This window comes from Coloeus monedula (genome assembly GCF_965178545.1).
Source record: "Coloeus monedula genome assembly, chromosome: 3".
In the NCBI taxonomy this organism is placed as follows: Eukaryota; Metazoa; Chordata; class Aves; order Passeriformes; family Corvidae; genus Coloeus; species Coloeus monedula.
The window spans coordinates 42,920,281-42,945,778 of record NC_138783.1 but is presented as its reverse complement, the minus strand read 5'-3'; the positions used below and the strand labels follow the sequence as shown (position 1 = coordinate 42,945,778).

Here is a 25,498-nt window from a genome sequence, read left to right as displayed (position 1 = left end):
GGGCCAGGAAGAGATCCTCCGACAGCAGGGCTCTGTCAAATCATATGGCACCAGAAGACACTGGGGCTTGGGATTCAGCATCTCTAGAGATGGCAGGTCTCTGGTCCCTGGGGGTCCTTTCTGGTCTTAGAACAGAAATTTTTCTCACACTTATTCAGAGAGATATCTTCCTGGCAAACAGGTACAGACAATGGTACTTTACAGCTTATGCAGAGTCCCTCACTACAGTGGTCCATCTGTGGGACAAATGTCAGCTTCAGGACAAACCTTTACTGTCTTCTGGTACCAGCTTTTTATAAAGCTCCTCCTGGATGAAAGACAGGTCCTTGCTCGCTGGTCTGAAGCAATGGTTTGGAAACTGCTTGTGTGTAGATCTGATGTTACCTAACTTCACTGCAGTTAGATTTATATGAGATTTTTAACAGAGATAAAGTAATTGCTTGTCTGTCCCTGAAAGTGAAAATGAGAACTGTAGTGGGAGTGATAACAGAATGCTCTTTGTGGATTAATCTTTAAGGGGAATTTAGCAGCCAGACTGACAAATGTGATTTTGTGTAAGTGCTCTAATTATGGTTCACACTCCAGAGGGAGAGAAGCAATTGCAAAATTGGAATGAAATTGTTCATTTGTCCCTTTTGTTCTTGGAAGCAATTGCTTTTGAGCCAGTCATATTTACTACAGATTTTCCACACTCAGCTCTAACTACAAAGCCTGTGCTTTCAGTCTGTTGGCCCCATTCAGAAAGGTAACTGTGTAGCCAGCCTTGCCACTTATCAGACAGATTTCCAGTACACTAAACATAAACGTTACCTTTTTAAGGACATTGGGAGTGGGCCATAGATGAAAGATGATCCTGGAAACACAATTTCTTTGACGCTGAACAACATTACTTATTCTGAAAATGGCTTAGATATATATCTGGAGCCTGCTGTCTACAAAGTCAATGTCAAAACTCGCTTCAACAGGATCCAAACCAAGGTCTAATTTAATGCTGCTATGTTGAATTGTCACACTGGGCAGCAATTACATAAGCAGCTGCTTTGACAGTTCTACAGATGCAGGCAGGATTGATCACTCCCACGAAAAATGAAATGTATCTCAAGGAATGTCACTAACTCTCAATTCAACAAGTCACTTTAATCTCAGTCTGATTTTAAAGCAGATGGGAAGCCCTATCAATCTGTCTATCTGAAAAAAGCATCTTCAAACTATTTCCTCTTAGCTGTAGTCTGTCAAGTGTGAACATTAAAGCTCACCAAATTAGACAAAGTCCTTATGCTGAAATCCTTGGAAAGTTTTTTCTTTTCAATCTTTATCTTATTTTGGGTGAAGATGTTACCTGATAATTTACAACTTTTTTTCAAGATAGTGTCTACTTACACCTTTCATTTGGATATTCCAAGATGAATTAAAAACAACTAGGTGATGTCTTTGACAACTAATATAAGTTTTCATGTTTAATTTTCATGTTGAAGGGAAAGAGCTTCCTCACTTGGCAAATGGTCAAATTTATCTTTCACAGCATTAAGATCATCAAGGAAAATTTTCCCACAGTCATTTAGAGAAGCTGCAGCTGGTTGATAGTAATCCGAGAGTAATAAATAAATAAATGAATGAAACCCATTCATGAGAGGGTTATTTAGCTGGGTTATTAGCCATATCCATAGACAGTTTCACAGCACAATAGAGAAATGGAAATAAAAAGGATGAAGGAGTAAATGTGGATTTAAGCTGCAATCATCGCTCTGAAATTAACGGTATTGTTTATAAATGTAACACGTTATTATCCTCATCATGTCTAGCAGGCCATGTAAAACCAGGTTAGTTTCACACTGCTTTCTCTGTTGCTTTGTTATCCAGGACCACCTCAACATGTGGAAATAAATAATTTCCCTCTGGTCAGCAAAACACAGAGACCCTTTGCTCAACGCTGCTGTACCTCCCAGATATTTTATAACTGAGAGCCTAAAACATGCAATGATGACTGCATTGAAAATTATATACCAAGACCTCAGAGCCAGGCTAGATCACCCATACTCAACCTAGACAATGCTTCGTTCTGCCACAGACGAAGGCATTTGGAAACCTGAGTTTCCATGGCAGAAACTTTTCTTTCATCTCAAAAATTAGGACTGTATCTCAATACCACACTTAGTCCAAACTCCCACTAAAGAAAATGTATTCCTCAAGAAAGGAACTGACATCTTTGCGAGAGTGAGGGTTTAATTGTAGAAAGCAAGCAAGGGCTTTAATATTTGACTCTTAATGCTTGGTGTCACTGCACAGTCCTGCCTTTTCCATTACTCAGAAGAAAACAGAGTCCTTGTATGCAATAGTCAAGCCAGTTCAGACTGCAGCCCTCGCTTCACAAGTTCTTGGGTGCATGGACAGTGATTTCAATGTATGGATCACAGCTACTTTTAAGCAGCCTTTAGAATTACAGTATGAAAAACATGATGAGAATTAAATCATTATCACTCATTTAAAATCATTGTCCATGTCCCTATAAATAAATAGCAGTAAGCACTTTAAAACATTAATTAGTATCACTTCTTTTTTTTTAAAAGAGCCTATCTGTGCCAACTGCAGATACACCTTATACAGTTATCAAAAGATAACACTGCACAGACAGATGACAACGTGACTACAAAATAACATCAGTGATTCCAAACAGGGATACCTCATTTGTTACCCAAAAGAGTTGCACCAGGGTGTTTGCCCAAAGCCCAGGGAAGCAAGCAGAGAGGTTTGCTTTGACTTCCACTGAGTTTGGGTCACATCAATGGTTAGCAGTTGACCTATCTGTTGGACTTCAGCCTGTAAGAAGCAGTGAGGGAGGCATGCAACAAATGACCTGAACACCATGGTGCACAACACTGTGGTATCCAGCTCATATACATGCTCAACCCCAGGAGGGGCATTTCCACAGCTGATAAAGACACACATTGGTCCCTGCACCATGAGGGAATGAGATGGAGGTCCAGGCTAGGGACCACCACAGCACACATCACAAGCACTGCTGGAAATCTGAGACAGTCATAGCGGAACATCATGAAAAGGGAGACCAAATTTTGCTTAATGCAACACTTTCAACATCAATTTCAGCACAGAAACTCAGCACTCCTTAGAAATCAGGAACTAAGACATTAAATGCATTCTGCTCAATAAGATCAAGTCTGTTCTCACAGCCTAATACCCAGAGCTTGAATACACACAACAGACAGAAAAGACTCTCTCCAGCTCGGTTAGGCTGAATATGTATCCAGATGTGTGTATACTTGTATGCAAATATGTATACTCTCAGACACAGCTGCTTTGCGTTTAAGTCACTGAGTTCCCAAAATCTCTGGACGCACCATGGTTCATAGGGTAGGTGCAAAGCACCACCCATCTGCACCATTCAGCATCATCCCCAAATACAATTTCAACCATTCAGCCTTGGCCTGGTTCATGGAGGCAGACGTAAGGTCTCAGAATATCTGCTTTTGAATACTAAATACTGAATACTGGCATAAAGGCACAGACAGGTCTGTAAGTGCTCATTACAACAAAGGCAGAACCTCTGCTGTAGGCATTTAATAACAATCTTTTAGGCAGCCGGTAGAGCTTTGCCAGGAAAACTTAAATGTCTTGGCTATTTAAACAGCTTTGACATTTTCGTGAATCCCTTTCTTGAACTTAAGTCTCATAAATTCTGTGTAACCGGCATGTTAGATATCAAAAATACCACCCTGCATCCTGGGCAGATTCTTAGCACAATTCTGCAGTTATCATCACAGACGGCGGCACTGTTGTTTCACTGCTTAGAGCTGAGGATGCCATTCACTTGCAATAGTGAACGAGCAAGATGTGCAAAAATAACACGACTCACTAATGAGACCCTACATACACAAAGACAGACTTGTTTAAATTGCAGCCACACTGACCAGCCCATCATCCCAGTAATGCTGGGGCTGCCACTGCAGCTGCTGAGGTAGAAACAGAGCAGAGACCCCAACCCTCCAAAAGGCTTTTCACAAATCCTTCCCACAAGGGATTTCAAAGTCTCAGAAATCACTCAGTCACTTAGAAGTCACGTGGTGCAGAGAGATGGCATCTCTGGTTAACCTCAGGTTCTCTGAACATACAAAAAGGTTCAACAAGGAGTACCTGAATGTTACACGAACAAAGCCCCATAGGTGGGCCATACATGAAGTATGGACCAACTGGCAAAATAACTGAGGCTTCCTTTCTACTATAAAATACATGACCACATTGTCCTGTAAGTTTGTTGTATATATACTCCTACATAACTGGTGCCTGGAAAGAAGGGGAGATCAGTAAACTACTGCACAATGGGAAGTAAACCCACAGATGTGGTGGTGCTTCACCACTAAAGGAACAAGCTTTCCTGAGACTGCAATATCACTGTTGGCAATTGATGATGTGTCTCAAGCAAATCCAAGCTCATTTTCTTCCTTGGACTTTGGGTGTCTCTCCCAGCTACCTGCTCGTGCAGCCATCATTCAGACCAGCCCCTGGGCACGCCTGGTGCAGGCTGGAGGGCATCCTCCCGCAAGACAAGGCAGAGAGACCGCTCGGTAAAGCCAAGTTCAGTGACCTTATTTCAGTGATGTGAGTTGCAGTTATTCTCTCATGATCTAATCTGTATCCAGCCCAGGTGGCTTGGGAAGAGGAGGCCACAGCTGCCAGGAGCCTCTCCTCACCCACCAGCCTAGCGCTTCCAGGATGCAGCTGAAGATCTGTCTTAAATGTGCTTAGTGAAACACAAGTGGGTGCATTTTTATAGCTTGTATCTATCATCCATTCAAATGATTTTTAACAGGAAGAATTAAAATGCAACCTTACCAAGCAAAAAATTAAGACCTGCACATCTTTTGAGCTGTTTATTTTATCCATATTTTGAAAAGCACTGATGGCAGATTGTAACATGACACAAATGTAGTGCAGTTTAAGGGTGTTCGACAATTCATCAAGAGAAATTAAGTGTAAAGCTGCATGGCACTGGTTGAATATGTTTAATAAATTAGGAATGAAACAAGCACTCTGTTAATGAGAAAGATGTAGCCAAAGCTTACATCACTGTACTCAGAAGGCCTGAAGCATCAATAATGTAAATATTAAAAAGGAGAGCTAATGCATGAACATTTTTACACGAAAAATAACCTAAACTTTAATGACTAAAGGCCTGCTTTAAAAGCATGTCTTCTTAAATACATTCAAGATCTTACAGGGTTAATATTTGTACTGGGATTTATAAAGGTTTGCATGGTCTCATGTTACTCGTATGAAAAAAACTGTTTTCAAATACTGAAGCACAGCAGTCATCAAAACATTTTCATATGTTAGCTCAAACAAAATAGAGTCCTTGGCACTTGCTGTCACAGCTTGCCCAGCATTTCTATTAAATAAACAACTGCTAGCATTCATGTTGTTAAGTCTCCACAATAATACTAGCTCTTCTGCAGTGGGTCTCTCAGGCTTTTCTGCTACGCTCTTCCATTTCTATAATCATGCTTATCAAAGAAAGGACATGATTAGCCATCTCAGCAGAATGCTCAGGCCCAGCTAAGGACCCACCAGAACAGTGGATGCCTTCTGAATTCCATCTTGCAAAATTCACATACCCCTGAAGAACTGACTGGCCTGTAGAAAGCCAAAGTATTGCAAAAAAGTTCTGGGCAGGTTCTGTGCTGCACTAGAAGCCGATGCCTTTTAAAAACATTATCTTAAAATCCCCTGTCCAATTGCATTTAAAACACCTTTTACAGAAAAATATATCAAAATATAAGTCAAAAAATAAGAATAAAGTATTTTTATAAGGATGTATATTTATTTAGAGATGGGAAATTATGGCAGCGCTCAGATACTTTTCAATTGTGGCTAATTAAAATAAGTATAGCACTCTTCATTCATCCATCCAAATAAGATGGTTAATTTCCAGGGGCAGTGAGTATTTACAGCTTCTATGTATATCCTAAGTATAGTACACAGTTTAGTTCCTCGAGCTGAGCTTTGTAAACAAATATGAGCCAAACTGGCACCTTGAGGATCAGCAGGAATTCCAATTAATGGGAGACCCACTGCTGCTAAAAAAATTGCCATAGCTACTTTGAATTCAAAGAGGTTCTGACAATTTACACCAGCTAGAGGTCCAATGACTGTAGTTTAAAGTATTTATATAGATTGAAAGTTGTTTTACAGATTGAAAGCTTCCAATTACAGTATGCAAACATTTCTTGGCACAAGCAATTAAATATATATTTTGCTTGTGTAAAACCAACAGCAGTTGACCTGGGATTGCAACTCAGCTTGTTTCTCAGTTTTATACAAAGCTTTGCTGTAAATAAAAAACACATAAAATTTTCCCTAGAGCAACTATTCATATTGGTTCAGTACACAGTCTTAAGCAGCAGCAGAAATGCTAGTTTCTCCCAAGTCTGAGCTATTATAATTTTTGCTAACAACTACCTAATCCTGTTCTCATTAGCAGTGCATTTTGTTTTTTCTTTCAAAGCACATTTTTTCTTGCTGGCTCCAGCAAGGATTATGTGAATAGGCTGCTGCAGTCTAACACCTGCAACTCAGAATATATGTTTTAAAGGTTTAGAGTCATAGAATCATAGAATGGTTTGGGTTGGAAGGGATCTTAAAGATCATCTAGCTCCAACTCCCCTGCCATGGGCAGGGAAATGTTCCACTAGACCAAGTTGCTCAAAGCCCCATCCAACCTGGCCTTAAACACTTCCAGAGAATGGGTATCCACAATGCTAGGTAACCTGTGCCAGCGTCTCACCACCCTCAGCAAATCCCTCGCTTGAGTGATATTTTTCAAAAGTGTCTGAGCACCAGTGTAACGCTGCCTCCATGCTGCAGGAATTGCTCTCAGGATAAGCTTAGCCCACTGCCAAGTGCCTCAAAATTCTCTTTCACCTCAGAAACATTAGCCTGATCCATTTGTGGTTTTTATACATTTTATATTGCTGAGAGCATTTACAGTAATATTTTTAAAACGGAAATGTGTAAAATGAGCATATTTAAGTACATGTCTCTCCCCCCCAATACACAATGCTTTCAGATGGGGCAACATTCATCTCTGGCATGGCTGGCAGAAAGCTTTTTGCTTTTTATACCTTAGGTGGAGCAGACCTCCACTCACAGTTTTGTGGCAGCAGGATGTTTGGATGCTGTTTCACCTGCCTCTCCAGCAACTCCTAAGTTTAGGGTCCCCCAACTGACAGAAAATGGCAGTATTTGCACAGACAGGTAGGGGTCTCATGGCAAGGCACAGCATGTGCCAGGCATGAGGTTCCATCTGTGTTGGATAAGCACTGCTGAAAGTCAGGGAGTAGCAGCTTGAGGTGAGGGTCACAGCAGTGAAGATCCATCATGTCTCACGCTGTCCCTCTCCTCTCCTACTTAGACTGCATTAGTGCAAGCCTCTTGCAAGGACATTATGTTTTGTTACTCAGGCACATATTGAAACTCCTTATGTCTCTCCATCTCAAGAAAAAGCCAAATGCTGCAGTTTAGAGCCTGCACAACTGATCTAATTGTTTTTCAATGGATGATTTTACAGGACTGGAAACATTATTCACCATTACTGACCTTGGCCGGAAGATTTAAATTTTCCTTTATATAATATCTTAACAGTATTTGTAAGGCATTTTAAATTTATGCTTCTGAATACCACAAAGTGACTATTTTCACCCAGAATGAGGCTAGGAAAATATACCTTGTTTGGATGCAATTCAGTGCTTATTGAAAAGAAATATGGTGTGGTTCCTTGTAACTTAGAAAGTTGTTCCTTCTTTACATCCACTTCAATCCATTTGATATCACTGATGGATTGCTACACAGCCTTTTAGGATCACCAGCTCTGGTTACCTTATGCAGAGGAAGATTGTACTACACCAAAATCTTCCAGAACAAAGCAGGTGGCAGCTGTTTCAGCAGCTTCTAATTTTTCACTCCATTCAACATGTCCCAGCAGTGGCAGAAATATTGTACATTCGACTGAGCATTTCACAGCTTTCCTCTGCAGGAAGACCCAGTCCTAGGTTGAATCACCTATCCCAAAAGAAATGTTACTGTGACCTCCAAAAGGAGTCAGAACTCACTGCTGAATCTTGCTACAAACCATGGAAAATAAAATAACCTGCTGGGCTAACTGCAAAAATTAGCTCCTACCAGCCCCATATCTCAGTATGCTATATAAATGTGTGTTCTGTTTAGTGGGTAGCAGGGGATAATAATAAACCCAAGATTTTAATGCAGTATTGAACATATCTGGCATTTTTGGAGATTTGGTTCAAATTTGGCAATATTTGAAAAGATTTCACTCTCAGGCTTCTCCAACTTTTCATTAATATAAGGCTGAATCCACCATTTATGAACATACAATGATGGGTAAGAGGAGCTACATCTGAAATGGTCTTCACCTGTTTTCTACTCATATGTTGCTGTATTTTCCTTCTTGCAAGCATCAGGATCTCACAAGAGCACCTAATTAGTGTAAGATGTCTTTAAGACTCAGAAATGGCAGAAAAATATCAGGAGCATGATAGAGTGACTTCTACAAGTAAAAGTGCTCAATTGAGCATCTCTGCATGCCTTTTTCATAAACTACATCACTGTCAGCTTATGATTCTCCATAAAAGATGATAAAAGTCCTCTATCCTAGCTAATATTTCTGAGATGTCCTCAGAGAAGAGTCATACAAAAGGAGTTGCATTTAACCACTTTCAGGGTGACAGATATCGGTATCTGTGGCAAGACCTACAGGGAGAGAAAAAACCTCAACTTCTGTCATCTGCCCAGCAGCTGCATTTGGAAAAAAAAATACTACTGCTGTTCTCAGGAATTCATGGAGTAGCCACATTCAGTTGAATTCATAAAATGAAGCATGGCCAAAGGAAGTGATTCTGCCCCTCCACTCCCATGAGTACTCCATCCAGCTCTGGGGACTCCAGGACAGGAAGGACAGAGACTTGTTGGAGTGGGTACAGAGGAGGGCCAAAAAATGATCAGAGGGATGCAGCAGCCCTCCCATGAGAACTGTCTGAGAGAGCTGGAGTTGTTCCACTTGGAGAAAACCAGGCTCCAGCAAGACCTTATTAAGGCCTTTCAATACTTAAAGGGGAATAATAAGAAAGATGGGGACAAAGCTGTCTAGTGGGCCTGCTGAAACAGGATGAAGAGTAGTGGTTTCAGCTAAAGGGAGCAGATTTAGGTGGAAAGAAGGTAGACTTAGACTAGGCATAAGGAACAAATTTCTTACAAAAAAGATGGTAAAACTCTGGAATAGGTTGTCCAGAGAGGTGTCTCATCCCTGGAAACATTCCAGGTCAGGCTGGACTGAGCTCTGAGCAACTGGCTCAGTCCCTGCACATTGCAGATGGGTTGGACTAGATGACCCTTAAAAGTCCCTTCACACCCAAACTATTCTGTGATTCTATGATGTTGTGGTTCTATTAATGTCTCTGTCTTTATTTTAGGAACAAGCCCATGTTTGTTCTGTTTCTAAGGTACTCTTTCTAACCTTTTGCCTGTCTGGTTAGACCTTTCAGCCACCAAGCCCTAGCCTCACCTTAATGAGAATGAAGCATGAAATGACTGTGATGCCAAATACCATCAGCATTCTGTACAGTACTGAAAGTGCTGTAATACAAGCAAGCTCTTCAATAATTTTTTCTTAGTAAAGCAACTCCACATGGGAAAGCTGTAGGGCAAAACTGCTGTTTGCTTCTGAGGGAATTCATCCACTGACATCAATGTCCATGAAGTTATTAATGAAACATGGCCACTATGCCAAAAGCTACTGGCAGCACAGAAATCAGGATGGATTCTTGACTTTTATGGTCGCCAGAAACAGATCAATAATTCATGAGATTTGTACAGTTGATACACTTCTGGCAGGTCCAAACTTAGACTGAGAAGAGGCATGAGGGATTGCTGTAACATTACATAGATGCTTCTTTGTGCCTCCATACTGATGTTTTTCATAAAGAAGGATTAGAAGGAAGGCAATAAATGAAAAGATTCCATCTAAGATATGTTTTCTCAAGCTTTGGTCTAATTATGATGCAAGCACTTTGAAGTTCATTACTTTAATTAGAAGTAGAGACTAAAAGAAAAAAAAACACGGGAGCTATTTCCCAGGTAGGAATTGGAGCTGAAACGGCAATGCAAACAATAAAGAACACTTCATAACTTGTGCCCTAGTGAAATGCTGGCTTGTGTTTTGCCTAATGGCAGATCAATACCACACAAATGAAGCAATTACAGTTGTGCCATATAAAGCCTTATTTGGTCAGCAGCCAAAATGGGGATTAGCTGGAAGAGTTCCTAGGACTTTCTGTCTGAATATTATTGCAGAAGTTAATGAGGAATATCTGATATGCTTAGACACACATAAACAGTGCCAGCAACCAGATGAGACGGTTGGTCCAATAGCCAGTGTGCTGATAATTAAAATGCCCTGAAGCCAGCTGAACATCGGTCCAAGATCAGGTGAAATGATCACAAGGGCAATCCAATCCCTCTGGCAACCAGCTACATGATGTCACCATCGATGCAGCCATGTACACAGCAGCGAACTCTCCACCTTCCCCCAGCATGGAAGCAGGTTCCACTTAAGCATGGAGCATCTTCACTTTTGCACAGCTCTGTGTCCCTATACTGCCACTGGTGGTGGTGAAGGAAAGGCCACAGTCAACTCAATACAAGGGTTCCGCCAGGACTTTACTATGTCCCACTTACTCTCATCCACTACACTACCTGGTCTAGTAGAAAGTGTTCCTGCCCATGGCACAGGGTTGGAAATAGATGATCTTTAAGGTCTCTTCCAACCCAAACCACTCTGTGAAATGCAAATATAGCAGTTCTCAGACCAGTCGGACTGAGCACAATCACATCAATATGGTAACACTCATGCTTGTAATGTTTCAAATACAAGCAGCCGGGCTACAGAGAAAACACAGTACTAAAAGTACTAACACATCTCCACAGTGGATATGGAGATACAAATAATATAATTACTGTTGTCCTGAATTCATGCCCATGTGCCAATTTTAATAAAAAAAAGCCATATGGAGTAGGGTCCACTGGTGATGGAGATTTGTGTCATTGCTTTCTAAATGGAACACAAAAAATGAGGTCATAGACCACAGACTGTTTCAGAAACCCTTAGTCGAAGTTACAGTTTCCCTATAGATTTCTCTCCAGAACAGTTTCTTTGACCAAAGACACTGAGAAATCTACCATCGTGTTTGTCCTGATGCACACACCTCCATGGATTTGAAATAATCATACAACCATCTGGAGTGGGAACGGGCTTCAAATATTCACAGTGCAACAAACACTATGCTATTAATCTTCACTATTCCTCTGAGGCAGAGGGGCAATTGTCTTTGCCCTCAATTTGCAAAGGTGAATCTGAAGTAAGAAGGTGCACTGATCTCCCAGACACCCAGAAAATCTGGGCAGGGTCATTAACTAAGCTTACCAGTACGACATGACTTCAGGCAACCAAACTTCATTGCTTCTCAAAAATCTCTGGGTCTTTTCAGGCAACTGCTCATAGGGAATCTATCCTTCTGGTCTCCCAGAGATAGACTAAGCTTAAACTTCTGTGTGTATTTCCTCAATTCAGTATTTAACCACAACATACTTCTAATTTTTCCTGCCGAAAGTGGGAGACAGCCAACTTGATTGGCCCATAACAAACAAACAAACTCTTCCACATTTTGACCCACTCAGGAGTTCCAAAAATGTCCATGCTGTCAATCACTCAGCAGCTGTATAAAGCTGCTTAGGAAGTTAACTGCTCCTTTTGCCCTGGTAAAGAAGGGGTAGGAAGCACTGCCACTTACTTCACTGAGTTCAGGTCCTCTCATTCTCTTCTGCTTTTCCAGCAAGAAAATGTTATTCAGATGAGAATGATATGCTTGACATTTAATTCACAGAAATTGTAACTAAAGCCAGGTGGTCAGGGAGAAGAACTTCTACCATGCAGGAAACATAAACATCACTTTCCATAAGCTACTACAACTTTCCAAATACTCCTGTAGCTCCAGGAGGTTCAGTGTGATGGCTGAAGGTATCTTTTTCATAACCATAATTTTCAAAAAATTATCATAGCACTGTGCAGTCCGGAAAGCACCTAAAGAGTTGTCTGGTCCAACTTTGTGTTCATACAAGGGTCAGTCCTGAGGTCAGACCAAGCTGCTCAGGGCTTCAACTAGTCACACTTTGTAAACTTCCAAGGATGAAGCCTGCACAGCCTCTCTGAGCAGAGTGTCACTGTCAGACTGCCCTCAGGCAGTCAGGGGAAATAGTTCCTCCCTACATCCAGTCCGAACTTCTCTCATTTAATTTTATGTTCATTGTCACTGGCCCTCCTGCCCTACGCTGCTGTGAAGAGTCTGGCTCCATCTCCTCGAAGACCTTCCTGTAGACACTCTGGGCTGCTTCTAGGACCCCCCAAAGTCACCCCTTCTCCAGGCTGAACGAGTCCAGCTCTCTCAGCTGCTCCTCACCAGAGGAGGTCCAGATGCATATCCATCTCCATCTTGATCATCTTCCAGGAAATTGGTGGTTCAATAGCAGCTTCCTTATTTAACTGTGACAGGAAAAAAACCTAAACCCTCAAGAAACTGTGATGACTTTCTGTTCACTTTCAACTACACTTTCATAGCCTGAGTTCACATTATTTAAACTGAAAAATCACAAATAATTGTCAATTATTCATGTGGTTTTAAACCAAAAAGTGTCAGCAGGTATAGAATATAATCAAAATACTATCATATTCTGATTAAAACCTGAGGAGCTGGATCTTAGTTAAATGCAGAGCATCTGACTGTGGGTTGGTCCCCTAGCTTTGTACAGAAGGCATTTTCATTTTATTTAAAACCAATAAATAAATGAGCCTCATTCTAAAACCCATCTCTTCATATTTCGTGTTGCAAGCACGCTCTTGTGGAAACCTTAAAATTCAGAAGTTTGGTTGAAAATGTAAAAATCTGAAAAATTGCCTAGTAATTGCCCACATTTAGGCACATGAAATATAGACCATTTAAATTTTCTAGAAAAAGCTGAGATTTTCTGTAGGAAATAACAAGATCCCATGGATTTTTCTGTAGGCTTAAAAGTTTTAAGATCCAAAATAGACCTAAATCACACAAACAACACATCGTAAAATGTGCAAAATCAGGTGCCTGCATCCACACCATGGAATCCAAAGATCTCATTCTACATATAAAAGCCTCTTAAAGACATAGTTACAAATCTGGGCTGCACTAAATGGAACCATATAAGCAACAGACTGGAAAGAGCCTGATGCGTAACTGTTCAGAGAAAACTGTACATATTCTGGAAGTAACAGATGGGCTGCCAGATGTTGGGGCTGCTCTCACCTGCAGGCCTCATTCACCCCTGCTGCTAGTAATGGAAGATCTGAAAGCTAGCAAGGGATCTGGATCTTCCTGTGCACAGATGCTATTCCTGACCAAGAGGGGAGACAAAAAAAATAAAAAAGCTCTATTTCCTTTGTGTACTGGAGGCAGATTATTATTTTCATGTGTTCTTTTAGAGTAGAAAGAAGTACCTGAAGTGTAACAATGAAATAGGTCTCTGTATCAGGTCAGGCTTGGATCATTTTTATCCAGTTGACTTTTGGCTTTAAAAAACTGCAGGGAAAATTGTAGTCAAACTCTGACTACAGAAAACTGCCAATACTGCCAAAAACTGTTAAAAGAGAGTCTCAACAGAAGAACACGCAGCATTGTTTAACATCATATGATTTGCTAAAAGATATAGTTAAATAGGAGCTAAATCCTTTTTCAGGCTTGATTTAAGCTCTCACTCAGTGACTTGGTTGGAATAGGAAGCAGAGGAAGGAAAGCAGAAAATGGGAGTAAGGCATCGAGCAACTAAAGTACAGAGACTTGAGCTAAAGATAGCTAGAGATAGTTGAGAAAAAGAGCACCAGTTTTCCCTCTACCTCCTACCACACAAAAAGCAGACCAGTGAAGAGGAAAAATTACTGATCAACCACAAGTCACCATTTTATAAAACAATATTTTAAACTTGTACTGTTCAGTGAGGTACACATGTGGCCATTTTTATTTGGAGCCTGAGCTCCTTGAGAACATTCTGATGGTGGGAAAGAGCTGCATTTTAGAGCTGTTGTGTCAAGACACAGAGTAGATTAAATTATACATTAAAACTACGGCATCTTGTTTTATGCTGTCAACACCTTTCCACCTTTCATGCTAGGATGTTCAGTCCATAATGCCTACTCTGTCACACATTGTGCCAGCCAGAGATACTGTTCTCACTTCAAAGAAACAACAAGAAAGAAAACAAACTTTTCTCCCTACTTTTGGTTGGGGATTTCTCACAAGAATCAAGGCTGCACAAAGACTAAATGGCCATTTTATGTCTCTTGGAGTCCATCTAGTACTTACTGTCAATTGGACGTGGGCAGTTTTACAACTACCACACAGATTAATCTCAAACTGTCTTTCAGGTGCTATTTGTTCCCCAAATGTCATTTCCACAGAGAGGTATTGTTACGAGCTGCTGAGATGCCTTTCAGCAGCCTGATTCCTTGCTTTAGTCTACCTACAATTTACCTGAACAATTATTATCTTAGTGGGATAGGCCTTTTAGTTGTCGGGAACTGTACGATCAACTTCAAAGGGCAGTTCCTGGGACTTGACACCTAAACAGCCAGAGAGTTCTAATAAAAAGAAAAGAGAGAAATAATAACGAGCAGCATTGTTAAAATATAAAGGGCTGCATCTTGCCCTCTGCTGAGATGTTCTACAAGGGATTGGGGAAATGGCAGGGAAAAGGGCAGGAGAAAATTATTTCTGAAGTGCCAAGAAGCAGCGTTTATTTCTCAGGGGATCTATAGATTGGAAACAACCATAACCTTTTTGTATCCCACTGGCATACGGTGGGGATTAATGCTTTTCAAAGGGTTGTAAAAGTCCAGAAAATCAGTAAGACGTGCACAGCAATGGTATCAGTATTGTTGAGACATTATGGCCTTTGCTGATAGTCTGAGGTTCATTGGTTACACTTAAATATAAGCCCCTTTTTATCTGTCAGAGAATTCAACAGCCTGACAGATTTCATTTGGACAGATTTGCTATTGTGAAGCTTCTATCCTGTTTGCATTCAAACAATTCTGAAACAGACGAGTGAGAAAAGAACTTCGATCTTTTTGCTGCCTTGATTTCTTTCTGACTGTAGAAGACAAGCCTGTTATTAAACATATCCTGGTGCTGACTACCCCAGACTAGCCCAATGCTTCTGTAGAACAGTACAGAAATTTAATTTTTCATAATCAATCAATATACAAGAGAATTGGAAATCTCTTGTATAAATATCTTGTAAAAAAAGAAAAAACTAAAAAAAAAAGCCTCATGCTTTTAAGCCAATACTAAAGCTGAAGAGGCAGAATAGTAGTTTCACCTTTTACACTGATCATACTGCTAATTTAGAAATAGCTATTGCCACTGAAATGTTTAGATAAAAAAACTTTCTTTGCAATAGTTTTACTGGTGTTTCCATGCTCTGTTCTTTCACTCCTGCTCAGAAACACTTCATTTCACAACTTTCCTCACTAAAATCCCAAGACCTTCCATGGAGTAGGGAGCAGGATGATATTACAGAGAGGCACCAGAATCTAACAGTGGGACCAAAATGGGAGCTGAGCTTCTTGGAAGACCTTTGCTTTCCATCAGTTGCTTCTAGTGTCATTCATAGTGTAGGAAAACACAAATGGCAGCAGAACAAATTCCTGTGACTTGTGCTTTCTTCTCCAAACCACAGAAAGCTTTGTTCAATTATGAATCATCCCTGAAGTCTGAGAGTGAAAACTTCCTGCTGGTGGCAATGAAGAAATAGGCTCTGTGAGGCAAGGCAGGTCAGAGATGGCTCTTTGAAGCACTTGAAAGATATAGTGATGTTTTTATCCCCCCCAGGTAAGAGAAAATTCAGCAAGTGCAGCATCATGGACACTAATGAGTTGTTTTCTTTCAAAGACTCAAGTATCAGAAATTATCTCAATAGCAATGCTCTTCACTGCAATTTGGTGACTTAAATCAGAATTATTACAATTTCCTTCCTCTATAAGTAAAAATTGCAAGAATGGGAAAAACTCTTTCAAGTAGAAGATTTTGCCTCAATACATTTGCTTATACATCTTGCAATGGATCTCATTAGTCATCATCAAATTTCCCCCTTTCTTTACTGCACTATTTTTGTACAGGGAAGATCCTTATCTTGATGGAAAATTATTAAATTAATCCAACAGGCATCACTGGGGAATGGAGCAAGTTGGGACTCTAATCTCTGTTCCCAAGGCTTTATCTTTTAAAATAGATACTGTTTTCAGACAGAAATAATCCAGGTAATCAAAATTAAGTATGCCTCCCAGGCTCAGCTGAAAGAACAACTTGCTAGCATTCTTTTCAGGCTCTCTTCACTGATCTTCTTTTGACCCCTGACTTTTATATTCCTTCTTAAGCAGTGGGCCATTTTCTGCCTTTTTACCTAGTAAGTGTTATTTTCAGTTGATAGAAAACCCAACAAGCTCTGAAGGATCTGACCTGCTTGAGAAATATCTCAGCTATAAGCTTTGACACGGAATGGTAATGAGGTGGTAATTCAAGCCTTGTTATGCCTACAGTGAAGGGAAAAATATTATGTAAAGTCATACAGTATGATCTACACCATCAGTCAAACAGGATAATGTTTACATATGTATGAAATGCTACAGATCACATTCTAGTTTTCAAATAATTTTGTATCACAGAAAGAAATGACCTTGTAAAATCCTGGTAAGCTGACTAAAATCCTGTTCTTTTAAGTATCAACAGAGCACCTCATAACCATGCAGGGATTTTTGTTTTCTCCAGTGGCCCTTGCTTCAAAAGGGTAGAGGTCAAACTCAGTATTTTCACATCACTCATTTTAATCCTCAGAACTCAATTATTCACCAGTTCTCTCTATATCTTCTTTATGTCATATATAAACAACATCAGTTTCTATGTCCTATGGCACTTTGCTGAAATGACTCTGAATAACACACTGATTAAGGGCAAGACCAGACATTCTGGTAGGAGAAGAGAAATGTGAAAAAAATCAAACCTGCTTCCTCTGCATCTCTCCTCACTGTGACGGTTGCTTGCCTTCAGAATGATCTGGGGAGGCCTTTACGTGCCAGTGTTGCCAGCCAGAAGGCAGCTAACCAGCAAAAGAAATACCCATTCTTCTCTCTGAAGTGCCAGAACATGCTCAGAAGCACATGGGCCACAGATGTTATCAGGATGACCCAACCACCTTTATCTATTTCTGTACCTTTCTAAAAACAGGGCCATGCCATTGAGTGAAGAATGCAGCCCAGACGCACAGAAATATCGAGCTAGAATAGTTACATCAACAATACTGGTTAAGAAAATAAAAAATCTCTAAAGACCTTTGAAAACGGAACAATATAGGGTACACTGAAGAGTGGTTCAGGGAAATGCTTCCTTTATGATACAACACAACTTGTACAAGGAAGCTTCCCTGATGGGAAAAGTCTGTTTTTGTAAGGATTCATGGATTTCTGCAATACAAAACCATTGAAAAACAACAGTGGAAGAAATCCTCTGTACTAAATAAATGTTGACAATGTAAAAAATTGGGTGGTCAGCTCAAACACTTTTCCTAGTTTTTCTCTTACTCAGAGGCAATCTGTGAATATCATACCTATCCTTTTGTAAACACAAATCTGATCTTACAGAAAGCATAAGAAGCCAGAGCATGCAAGAAATTTTGGGGGAAACATTTTTATCTGTCCTTGCAGTTGACTATTGTGTAATGACTCTGCTTTCCTACAGAGCTTGGTGCGAATTACCAGCTCACTGATCTACAAATCCAGGCTAAAGTGAGAACTGGGGTATATCTTGGAATAATATATTAAGTTCACAATAAACAGCTTTGGCAGTGAATGATGAGCTGGGAATTCCTTCCACAATAAGCTCCTTATACTCTGGTCTCTGAAAACATCAAGGACAACATTTCAACATTTGATAAAAAGTTTAATAGTCCCACTGGAAGAAATTATACTATCATATTGTTATTTTCCCAAGCTTGTTTCAGGTCAATGAAAAAAAGAAAAGGAAATATCACTTTAACAGAAAAAAAAAAAAAAAAAGAAAAAAAAAAAAAAAAAAGAAAATTCCATCCTGTGTAAGGTCTGCCAAAATTTTGTATGAATGAGCATGCATTACTAAAATAAGTTTTCTTCCAACACTACATTTCTAAGGAACCATACTAGATATATCTGTGAAAAGCAATGATAACATTGTCAGCTGTAGTACCACACTGAAGTGAAGCAATGAAAGAATAGCAATTTTAGAGATTCACCTCAGGAAAAGAACTAGATGAAGTCACTGAGGTTAAGATGCTAGATTATAGAACCCATGCACACAAACAATCCCTTCATAACAGATCTTTATCTTATTCCCACAAATTAATTTTTCTTCAAAAAACTCTTCCTTCCACCACAGATCTCTCACTCCTAGGGTAAATCTCTTTCAGATATTGCACATTATATTATGTAAAACAGGAGAATCCATACACTGTTGACAGGGCACTGTTTGGAAGCACAAATCAATTGCACAAAGCAATCTCCAGAGCACTCCTCCCTTGCATGGGATGGAAACTAAAATCCATAGCCCCATTTACATTGTACTTTGCTCTTCCTGTAAGTTGCTAGAAAGATTGGAAAGTTACATCTGCAACAGCTGCCTCACTGATGCACTACCCACACTGCATATCTTATGTTGAACACAGTAAAGAATGGATAAAGCATAAAGAGTCAGTTCATGTCACCAGATGGCACACTGCAAAAAACCAGCAGATATCACCAGGTAGACCTTTTTGCCTTCTCCAGAACAAAAAGAATTCTTCCTAAAGTCAAACTGGAGTTAATCCTTTACTACATAAAAAGAATAGAGACTTGAATAATGGAATACAGAATCCCAGGTTCATACATATAAACATTAACTGTAATTCCAATAGCAGGAACTTATTAGAGCTCTGGATTTCATGAGGTTGGTGAACAATTATCACCAATCTCTAAAATACATTGATGCACCTAGTCAAAGTTTTTTCTATTATTTGTCTAAATCTAATCCTGCCACTCCCATCTGCCTGGGCTCAAAGTGTCTCACCAGACACTCATGACCCTGCAGGTTTCACTCATCCATGCTGCATACTTTTGACTACAGGACAGGACAGCCAAATGTCCTTAGTTAAAACAGTAAGAGAAAAAATTATAAGTCCTCATTTTTCAGCCCAACCTGTTATTCCCCTTTACATAAAACAGCTTCAAGGTACTAAAAGCTGAAAAAGCTTTTAGTGTACCTTTGAGAAAATATTGCCCTTAATTCCTTTTTCATTACCTCTTAGAGTAGAGAACTCTTTCATGTTCTTCACTATTCAAACTTGTTTATGATGCCTACATATCTAAAACAGAAAAGTAGAGGCATGCAAGGCACAGGACTTGAGTAGTACAAGATCTCCAGCTGTTGCCCTCTGGAAACACAGATTACTGCAAGCGGCAAGGCAGATGACCCAGGGGTGATCCACAATGGCCAGAAGTCTGGCCATGAGAACATCTTCTAATGACAACACTTTTACAAAGGCAGGTCTTGTTAAGCAGACAAGCAGCACTCTCTTAACCACCTTTGAAAGCACCACCTTTGAAGAAAAAGCTCATTAATTCACACTGAGTACTACACAGTGGCTTTGGAAGGATACCTACCGTTGGAGGAGGAGGAGGAAACAGTAAGAACAGCTGGGTAGTGCCACGAGAGAAACTCAATCTTTGTTGTGATGAGAGCCTTTGCCCTCAATCCCACATTCCTTCTCAAACATGTCAGTCTTTCACAACATTATATAGAAATGAATATCACAGAAAAGGAAGGAAGGAAGGAGACACACTTGATATGTGCCATGGTACTGCCCATCAGGCATAAAAGAAACACACATCAGGCATTTCCCATTCTCCTCCATTCAGTGATATGCATTAATCATAATACTGCACCAGCACTGAGAATAAATCATTCCAATTAGCCAATAGGTACTGGTTGAACACTGCAGGAGTGTAGCATGGAACCCAACAAGGAAGAGTTTTAAATTAAAATCCACTACCCTGCTCATGTGTACAGTCATGAGCAACAGAGAGACCAGTCCCTGGATCTCTCTGACAGGTGGATTTCATCTGCATGAGCCAAGTGATGGGTACGTGCTCTGTGATGAACATGGGCCCGGTGATGTGATGGCAGGGAACCATCCCTAACCCTATGCTACAGGAAGAACCACTTTCTGTCAGTTAGATGTGTGAAAATATATGGTCTGCTTCTCCACACACTCACACCAATTTTATTCAGATGTTACTACATTTCCAGGGAAAAAACTCCTGATTTACGTCATTGTAAGTAGGCGGAGGATTAAGACTAAAATACTTCTAATGAAATAGGTGTTCAAACAGTTTAGTGAATAATTCGATATGAATAATTTATTTGGAAAAATTGTTATTTTTCCCTAGTCCTGACCAGACCAAGAATAGTGTTTGAATGTTTAACATTTATATGCTACTTGCAATTATTTGTGAACTACATCAAGTAATTTGTGGTCTACATATTACTCAGATAGGAAATTATGATTATTAAATAAAACAGAATTTACAATTCCCATAGCAAATAAAGTCTTTTTACTAATTTATGTAATGAGCTCAGCTAGCCTGCCTTTCATGGATTTCAAACTGCATGTTCAATATTTGCAATTATCTGTGCAGACAGCAGTTACATAAGTCATCTGATCAGTGACAGAAACACTACCATGTGGGATGCAGTCAAAATAGCAAATGCAGCATATTCTAAAATTTAAAACATTCAGAAAATACTGAAACATGCAGTTAAAATTTACAGCTGACTCTCTTCTGTTCAAAAGCACAGGGGGAGGAAGCTTTTCCCCTCTTCCATAAATGCTACTCTCTATAGACATACATGAAAGAGGTGGTACAAATGTGAGGTATTGCTTGTTCTTTATTTTCATCCAGAACATTAAGTGCGTTGCTTAATGTTTTTAGTAGGTAAGCAGCACTGGTGGTTTGTCACTGGGACTAGAGAGGGAATGGGGTGCAGCAGGAGAACAAGCAGCACATGTGAAAGAAAGGCTCAGGAAAGGCATGGACATGGACAGCCAGTTGAGACAGCTTGAAAGAAGATTTGGTCCAATTTTCAAGTTGGGTAGGATCTCTCCTATTCTCCTTTTTGAAACACATTTGAAGGTAGGATGTGAAAAACAACATGGTTTTGATCACATAACCCTAATGATAGTTGCCAACTCCCAGTTAGATGAAACTGTGGCCTCACTGAAATGTCTGGGAGATTGGTCTTCAGCTGGGATGGAACCAGGATTTCCCACTGGATCCTTAAAATCACGGTCATTTTCTTCCTCTCTGCTCTTATTAGTCTTACTAGACCCTCTTACTTCTAACTGCTTTACATCTCATCCCCATTACTCCTAGGTATTTTTGTCTAGCCAACTGAATAAACCTGAAACAAGCCCAAATTTGACACAAACCAGCTTCCACAGGCTATTAGTGCTCATTATAACAGGCTGTCTCTTGCTGGTATTGAATACTCTGCAGAAAAAAGGCAAAGGGACTAAAGAACACCACAAAGCACGATTAAAGCAAAGAGCCCACTGCTAGGACATATATGACAGCAGTCAAAGTACTCCTAAAATGTTTGCCCTAGCTTTGACACAGTAAAGCATGACTGTCAGCAATGGGCATTTCCTTATAACCCTAAACTGCAGCTGCCTACCACTCTTAGGTTGTCTGAAACACTGAGAAGGAGATATCACTCTATCAGAAGTGTAAAATAAAAAACAAGTGTTCTGAAAATATATCCAGATAATAGATCATCCTCTCTTACTATCACTGCCTTCTACCTTTAACTATTCTATGGGTTCTGGACATGTTTTTCTATATAATTAATATTTTTAGTGTCACTTTCCCTCTCTCACCTCCTTAAGTTCTCTTACTACTTTATTCAGCAGTGAAGGCAGCAGTTTTTAAATCTGAGAGGTACTGAATGTTAAGGACCAAAAATTCATATTCAATCACTGAAATAGCTGGTCTGATTTTCCCCTGCACATACAAATCTTCTTTTGCTGTGGATGGAAATGGTTCTAATGATACTCCTTTTACCATCCCTATAATGCAGTTACAGCTACTGATGTTTGTGGTATTGTGTGCAGGTTAAACTGATGAGTTATGAGTGAGTCTAGTTATCTGCATACTGGTAATGATGTCTCCTCTGCAGTCAGTTGTAGACAAATAGCTCCTTAGTTATTTCCTCCACAGAAATATGGCTCCATCTGCACTTGAAACTCTTCCCTTACACCTACTTCCTCCCCTTTGTAATCCGTTATCATCAGCTCAAATGTGTAATCTGTTACCATGAGAAATAGGGTGCTGAGCACTCAACGTAGTATTCCCTTTCCCCCACCCATGTGCACCCTTTCACTGTCAGACTCCATAGGCCATACTCCCTTCAACTGCTAGTTGCTCTTCTGCTTTGAAGAAAACTGGCAAATCTACCACTGGAAAATGCAAGTTTTGTTGCCTTAAACATTAAAGAAACAGAATGGTAAATACCGCCAATTTTAATACAAAGCTAGTACCTTGACTTGTGTCCCCTGACAGTTTAAATGAAATGCAAATGATGTTCTGCCTGTGAATCAAAAACTCTCCTACTTTACTGAATGCATTTGATACCATGATAAAGAAAATACTGGTGAGTTTGAAGGCAGTACTGAAATGCATAATGCTAGAAACACAAACTTATTTTTTCTAAATAAGAAGGTGCTTTAATAAAAAAGCACTTTAATGAAGTTACTTTAATGAAGGACTAATTGCCTCCAAATTATGACATTTGAAAAAAGATGTTACAAGCAGCTTCTTACTCAGAAATTAGCAGTCAAGAACAATAAACAAAACATAAAATGTAGGCATATTATCGATGCAGATACTGATGCAGAAAATGTAAGCATAATACTCCTATAAAGGGTTGAATTTGGTGAAAAAAGCTGATGAAATAGAATAACTGGTGTTAATTCTATTGAGGCTGAATTCAAGTAGCTAGTGTTCAACCAGTTTGGTTTTTATATGGCCGTGAAACATATGCCAACTATAGCTGTTAAATCCGTATTGCAATTAGAAATGGTTACCTTTGTTGATCAAAAAGAATGAAATGGAAGAAAATAAAAATAACATACCATGTCCACACACAAAACAAAAAGAGCTATATCAGGGACATCAGGGAAGGTGGAATACTATAACAACACATTTTATATTGTTATACTATTCCACCCACCTTAATGGAGAACCCTTCGGTGTGGCTACTCCATAGCCTTTCGAATCCAGATTTCCTCCCACTTTCATGGTGTCACATGGCTTTCGTTGCTCAATGTATTCATTCATGGTGGACTCCAGCAGGAAGGCAAACTTGCCCTTGGATTTGCGGACACGAGCTACTCCCTCTGCAGTAGTCCTAGTGAACACTGATGGCTCAGCTGATTTCATGTAGGTCCACATCTTTTCATACACTGCTATTTTTGATCTCTGGAGAAAATCAAACACAAGTTAGAACAAAAGAATGTTGCAACTTTCAGAATGGCACTGCTCAAATAAAATCAATCATACTTAATTTTTCAGACATTCGCAGTTGGGAAAATCTTGGAGAAGGGTTTTATTTGAATTCCATTCTTTTAAAAGAGACAAGAAATAAAAGTATCAATACTATAACAGCAGATAATATTTTTAAGTTCGGCTACCCTCTAGCAAAGAAAAAAACTCTGCAAAGCTGAATTTACTGTTAGATAAACGAAGTTCACACAGTCAATGTATGGTAAAGTGTGTTTTAAGGAATGATATATGAAATAGATGTCCACAATAAGCTTGTACTCTTAAGAGAAACAGTAAAATAATCTCCCCATAAATACTCCGCTGAATCTTAAAGCATTTCTCTAACACCCACTTCTTACACCATCAAAACCACAATAGCTTAAGTAAGATTTCTGCTTTCATAATTCAGAGTCCAGAATTCATTTCTGATTCATATTCAGAAAAGCTATACAATATTTGAAGACATGGTTCACAATAAAAGATGGAAACAACAAGATGGACCAAATATGCTATTAGAGGAAGTAAAATGCCTTAAAGCATCTTTCTTAATGAATTAGGTATGATTTTAGAACTGCAGTATCAGTGGATTTATTTTAAAGACTCTGATCCTGCCAATAACTGAGTAAGAAATGTACTTTCTCAAAGAATGCACATGAATTCATGGCTTAGAGTGCATTAGTTGGAAATTTGCCTGTCTGGGAATGCATGGAGTAACTACAGGTAAATACTTAACCAAAAATAAAACTTCTTCATAAAAAATAAAGACAAATAAAATTTTTCACTAAAAAAAGGGAAGGAAATGCTGTCAGGCTGAGAAGTTTCCCATGCTCATTAGCTTCACTCAACAACTCCTTTGCTTCCTCCAGCAATAGGAATACATACATGCGAACCAGCAGTGTGTCAGCTGAACACTACACAGTGTTTTTATAATAACAGATGGCATTTGTCTTCCCCTATGTATGCTGCAAAAAGGACTTTTTAACCTAATGCTCAAGTCAGCTTTTATTTGAGTCATGAGGAGTTTCTAGCTAAGCAAGATTTGGTCTATGAGCCTGTTCCTACACTGTGCTGAGTACTCCAGGAAAATATTCATTATTATAAAGCCCCAAAACAAAGGGCCTTAGATTATTTAAACAAATACCAAATCCTATAATCTAAGTATTATATAAACTGAAAATGGTTTTAAGAACTTGGAACTGAGCCTTTTTATAGGTGGGAGTAATTTCCCTGAAGCACTTCTTTTTACCAATTACTGAATGATTGTATTATTACTTAGAAAATAACTTGTTCGGGACCTAAGTCTATCTTGAAAATAAGTGGCATTTAACCAAAAACATTCAAAAAAAATACCATATAGCAGAACAGCATAAATTATGCTTTCCTTTTTTAGTTTGTCTGTATGCATAACTTTATCTTTCTGTCAAATATAATAACATTCAAACCAACATCAGCTGTGTATGTCCATAATCACATCCTGACTTGTCACCCTTTCTTTCCACTGTAGTCACAGCTACTTCACATTTACATAATAGTGGCTGGGAGCAGAGCATACTCTAAGCCACCAAGGCATTATTTTTGCTTAATACTGATGTAATTTCATGGATTTAAATTTACAAAAAGGAAAAATGGAAGAGAGTAGTAATGAATCAGCCATAATTTCAAGAATATTTTCTTGCCTTTGCCTTCGCTTCCAAACATTTCTCACATCTTAACGTCCATTACATCTAATTCTTT

At 39.4% G+C, this 25,498-nt stretch overlaps 1 protein-coding gene across 2 annotated transcripts in view; it reads right to left on the bottom strand.

Moving 5' to 3' along the window:
- The window catches only part of GRIA4 (glutamate ionotropic receptor AMPA type subunit 4), a gene marked incomplete at both ends in the record, with an annotated part of 215,918 nt that overhangs the window by 18,175 nt on the left and 172,245 nt on the right, over positions 1 to 25,498 (bottom strand). For both annotated transcript variants that reach the window (XM_082279260.1, XM_082279259.1), the window contains one exon: positions 23,454 to 23,701. In XM_082279260.1, coding sequence (XP_082135386.1) covers positions 23,454 to 23,701 — 248 coding nt within the window. The remainder of the gene's footprint in view (positions 1 to 23,453; positions 23,702 to 25,498) is intronic.